The sequence below is a fragment of the Tetrao urogallus genome, assembly GCF_951394365.1.
Source record: "Tetrao urogallus genome assembly, chromosome: 17".
NCBI classification, from domain to species: domain Eukaryota; kingdom Metazoa; phylum Chordata; class Aves; order Galliformes; family Phasianidae; genus Tetrao; species Tetrao urogallus.
In genome coordinates this window covers 3397886-3402888 of record NC_136830.1, presented here as the reverse complement: position 1 = coordinate 3402888, position 5003 = coordinate 3397886, and the positions used below count along the sequence as shown (strand labels likewise).

The following is a 5003-nucleotide window of genomic DNA, read 5'->3' as shown; positions in this document are numbered from 1 at the left end:
TTCTATAATAACGTTCTATTTGTTAGTTTCACCGACTCAGGCTCGTTGAATGGAATATGCTCCTAGATGGCTCTTCAAAAATATAGGAAGTGAAATAAATGATCTAAAGCAAGATGCAATGGCTAAAATAATGGCTAGAAAAACAAGGCTGATTTAAATTGGCACATAAAAGATCAATTAAGAGAGGCACAACTACAAAGGTTTGATTGTGGGGTTTTTTTTTATCCCTTTCCTTTTATCCTCATTTTTATTTGTATTTCTTTTGGCCACTTTGGAGAAAAAGGCCTCTATGTGCTATAGAATACAACACACTGGGTTTTGTTTAATGTGTTTTTTCTGGGTTGGTTTTTTTTTTGTTTTTTGTTTTTAATGAGAATGGTGATATAAAGTGCTCTACAGAAATACTTGTTGAAAATAGGAAAATCAACCTCAAAAACAAGCTGAACACAACCAATATTTAATAACTTCATCTTAAGCAATAGGGAAGTTTTAAAAGGTGGTTTGTCCCTTGTGAAAGCTTTCCCCACACTTCTCTGCCACCCCCAGCTGAGCTCTCCAGAAGAGGAATTGGGATGCATACAAATACTAAGAAAATAGGCTTAGATTAATGAAGAATGGAAATGCCCCAACACACACTCGCTCTCACACACATACATACACACAGACCCACTAAAATAAATACAGCTTATTTTGCTTGTTACACTGCCTGCTTTTATAACATTGCCTAAGGAATCTCTGAGTGGCCAGGAAAGGTCAGCCCCAAAGACCACTGCCTTGTGTGATCTCTTCAATCCACCCAAAAGCCATTAAAACATATATATATATATACTGTTTTAAAACAAATTTATGATGGCTTTTACTCCTGAGCAAAAACTAGCTGCATCTTCAGGCTTTTCAAAGACAAGCCCTAGCCTGGTTTGTTGTCCTTGCCTGGATCCGTTTCACCCTTATCACAGCTGAGGAAGCCAACAGTTTCCTTTCTAGAGGCTGGTGGGGTATTAGCTCTGACCCTGCGGGATTTGGTAGTTTCCAGGAGAATCCGTGTTCGCTCCGATAAGAAACAGGCAGTCATGGAGAGGAGCCCAGTTTGTGTGGGCGAGCCTGAGTGAAGAGAGAGATTTTCCTTCTTCATTAATATGTTCGCTAAAACTGAGCTCAAAGTAAATAATAATAATTAAAAATAACAGTAAAGTAGGGCTCATCTTTTGACTTCTGATCACTGCGCTCCTTTCGGTCTGTACATCTGTGAATTTTAGCTTGGCTGGGGCTTTAACTTCTTCCTTCTATGTCTGATGGACCAATAAGCAGTGTAAATCTCGAAGCTTAACTCAGAAAGTACACACAACTCACTGAAAAATGATCTCTGTCTCCAAAATCTGTATGTTTCTTTTCTATAGTGGATGAAGTCACTTTCTTAAGGGTATGCCGCTTTTAGGGCTTCTTATGTAAGCAGAAAAAAAAAAAAAGCTACTTTTCAAGAGATGCCATACTGTGATTAAAAACATAATTTCCAGCAATCCTATCTGTCCTGTTCATTTAGCAATTCGAAACAAAGCACAACGTTTGAAAACAGCTGAGATTCCAGGCTGAAAGCGAGCATATTTTATGACCCTGGCAGCGAAGAGTTTACAGCACTCGCCATAAAATGCATCCTCCTCCTCCCCACATTCTCCCTGCTAAAGCATTGCCCTCCCTCCAATAAAGGCAGTCAAGGAGGTACCACCTTCAGCCCTCTTATTAGGAGCCACGAAGTCTGCGGCTCTCGCCCTGCCTGGCTTCCTACCTGGGCGAGGGAGGAGAGGCTGACGCCTTCCAGAGAAAGGATCTTGTTAAACTTTCAAGGGAGGGCAACGGGAGAGAGAGGAGAAAGGAAGGAAAGACAGGAGGAGAGAGAAACAAATGGGGCTTTTTCTAATCTGTGCTGATCAAGGAGAACCTGTAGGGGTCCTTAAGGAGGTTTCAAGGCGTTTCGAGTGATTGGAAAGTAATCACCGTGTCAGCTTCACCTTTCTCATGCAAAGTGGATGTCGTATGCAAGGCGGATCCTGCACAGGTTTTTATTTTTTTGTTGTATTTTATTTTCTCCTCGGAGCCAGCCGCCCCCGGAGCCCCAGCTGCTCGGCCCGGAGTTCCCTGCGGGGGGAGGCAGGCAGGCAGCGCTCAGCTCTGCTCGGCGCGGGGCCGGAGCGCCGAGGGGGCAGATCTTCCAGGTCCCCCTCTTCAATGGCTTAGATATTTCCTCCTCCTCCTTTATTCTACGCTCGGATAAACCAATCCCCACCTCTCGGCGAAAAAGTCCGGAGCCGTGACCCGCTCTAGGAAGAGGAAAATCCCCGGAGGAGCTCGCTGCACCGAAAGCCGCCCGGGACATGTGCGAGTGGAAGAGGTGATCGCTCGGATCTGCTTTGATCGCTCTGCCTTCGCTTCGAGGGAGGAGGAGGAGCAGGAAGGGTGCTGGAAAGACGGCTCGCCAAAGTGGAAGCCCGGCGAAAAGAAAGTTGCCGGGCTCCCCGCAGTAAGTTCGGCTCGTCGGTGCGCTGGGGGCACTTCTTCCTCCCCTGGCTGTTCGCGAACTTCCCCGCCCGCCTCCCCGCTCCTCCGGCGGGGCCGAGCGGCCCGGGCGATGCTGACCTGAGCCCCGCCGTGCCCTCCGCGCTGCCTCGCAGGGGCCGGACGCGATGCAGCCCCCGCCGCAGTGACCCGCCGCACTGACCCCCGGCCGACATGGGGCCAGCCGCAGGGAACCTGGTGCGGGCCGTCCTGGCGCTCTGCTGGCTCGCAGAGCGCTGCGCGGGGATAAGCTCCATAGACATTGAGCGCCCCGGCGACGGGAGGTGCCAGCCGATCGAAATCCCCATGTGCAAGGATATAGGGTACAACATGACGAGGATGCCGAACCTGATGGGACACGAAAACCAAAGGGAAGCGGCCATTCAACTGCACGAGTTTGCCCCCTTGGTGGAGTACGGTTGCCACAGCCATCTGAAATTTTTCCTCTGCTCCCTCTACGCCCCTATGTGCACTGAGCAGGTTTCAACACCGATCCCAGCCTGCAGGGTCATGTGTGAGCAGGCGAGGCTGAAATGCTCTCCTATCATGGAGCAGTTCAACTTCAAATGGCCAGACTCCTTAGACTGCAGCAAGCTGCCCAACAAGAACGACCCCAATTACCTGTGCATGGAGGCCCCCAACAACGGGTCAGACGAGCCGCCCAGGGGATCCAGCATGCTGCCACCCATGTTCCGGCCGCAGAGGCCCAGCAGTGGCCATGACCTGCAGCAGCACAAGGACAGCCTCAGCAGAACCTCCTGTGAAAATCCGGGCAAGTTCCACCACGTGGAAAAGAGCGCTTCCTGCGCACCGCTCTGCACTCCGGGGGTTGATGTTTACTGGAGCAAGGATGACAAGCAGTTTGCTGTCATTTGGATTGCCATCTGGTCCATTCTGTGCTTTTTCTCCAGCGCTTTCACTGTACTCACTTTTCTGATAGATCCTCAGCGTTTCAAGTACCCCGAGAGGCCCATCATCTTCCTCTCTATGTGCTACTGTGTCTACTCTGTGGGGTACATCATCCGCCTCTTTTCGGGTGCTGAGAGCATTGCCTGCGACAGGGACAGTGGCCAGCTCTATGTCATCCAAGAGGGACTGGAGAGCACTGGCTGCACCATTGTGTTCCTGGTTCTGTATTACTTTGGTATGGCCAGTTCCTTGTGGTGGGTAATCTTGACTTTAACTTGGTTTCTGGCGGCTGGGAAAAAATGGGGGCACGAAGCAATTGAAGCAAACAGTAGCTACTTTCATTTGGCAGCCTGGGCCATTCCAGCTGTGAAGACCATAATGATCCTAGTTATGAGAAGGGTGGCTGGAGATGAGCTGACAGGGCTGTGCTATGTTGGAAGCATGGATGTGAATGCCTTGACCGGGTTTGTACTCATTCCTTTGGCTTGTTATCTAATCATTGGCACTTCTTTTATTCTTTCTGGTTTTGTGGCCCTTTTTCATATCAGAAGGGTGATGAAAACAGGTGGAGAAAATACCGACAAGTTGGAGAAACTCATGGTCAGGATTGGTGTCTTCTCAGTCTTGTACACAGTGCCTGCAACTTGTGTCATAGCTTGCTATTTTTATGAAAGACTTAATATGGATTACTGGAAAATTGTGGCAACTCAACAGAAATGCAAGATGAACAATCAGACTAAAAATTTAGACTGCATGATGAATAATTCCATTCCAGCAGTAGAAATTTTTATGGTCAAAATTTTTATGTTGTTAGTTGTGGGCATTACTAGTGGGATGTGGATCTGGACTTCCAAGACTCTTCAGTCCTGGCAGAACGTTTGTAGTCGAAGATTAAAGAAGAGAAGTAGGAGAAAACCTGCAAGCGTTATTACCAGTAGTGGAATCTACAAAAAACCTCAGCATCCACAGAAAACTCACCTTGCAAAATATGAATCCACATTACAACCACCCACCTGTGTATGAATAGGCTTTAGATGAGACTGACAAATATCCACAGTAGCGGTCCAAAATTAAAAAATAGATGGTGCTGTTTTTTGGCAGAGGACACTTTAATACCTCAAGGCAAAATGTCATACTGAATTCAGGATCTGGTTAAATACTGAAGGTAAATGTACTTGTGGAAAGGTTTTCAGTGAAAGAAATATTGTGAACTAAAACAGCCTCTTCTGTTACTAATTTTTAGTTACGTACTTAATCCGGCCCTCAGATAGTTAAAGAAAAACAGACAAAAAGCAACAACAACAACAACAAAATAACTTGTTTAACTTTTTTATGTAGCTGAGCTGGATTTCCTACAGGTTTCTGAGTAACCAGATATAGCCAAGTTTTATGGAGCAATGATTTTCTTTTAGAAGCACCCAAGTGAGCATTGTCTCTTAAGGAAAGGAAAGTCCCAGAGGTTTGTCCTCACTGCTCTGGGAAAGCAACTTCCGTGCTAACTTTGAGAGAGAGAAATCCTTTACTACTCATCCCAGCCCGTTGGG

At 47.2% G+C, this 5003-nt stretch overlaps 1 protein-coding gene across 1 annotated transcript; it reads left to right on the top strand.

Annotated features, from left to right (window-relative positions):
* Positions 1-2724: 2724 nt before the first annotated feature.
* FZD10 (frizzled class receptor 10) lies at positions 2725-4482 on the top strand (the record flags this gene model as incomplete). Its single annotated transcript, XM_079543722.1, has 1 exon — positions 2725-4482. The coding sequence occupies one exon, from the start codon at positions 2725-2727 to the stop codon at positions 4480-4482; it is 1758 nt and encodes a 585-aa protein (XP_079399848.1).
* Positions 4483-5003: the final 521 nt, after the last annotated feature.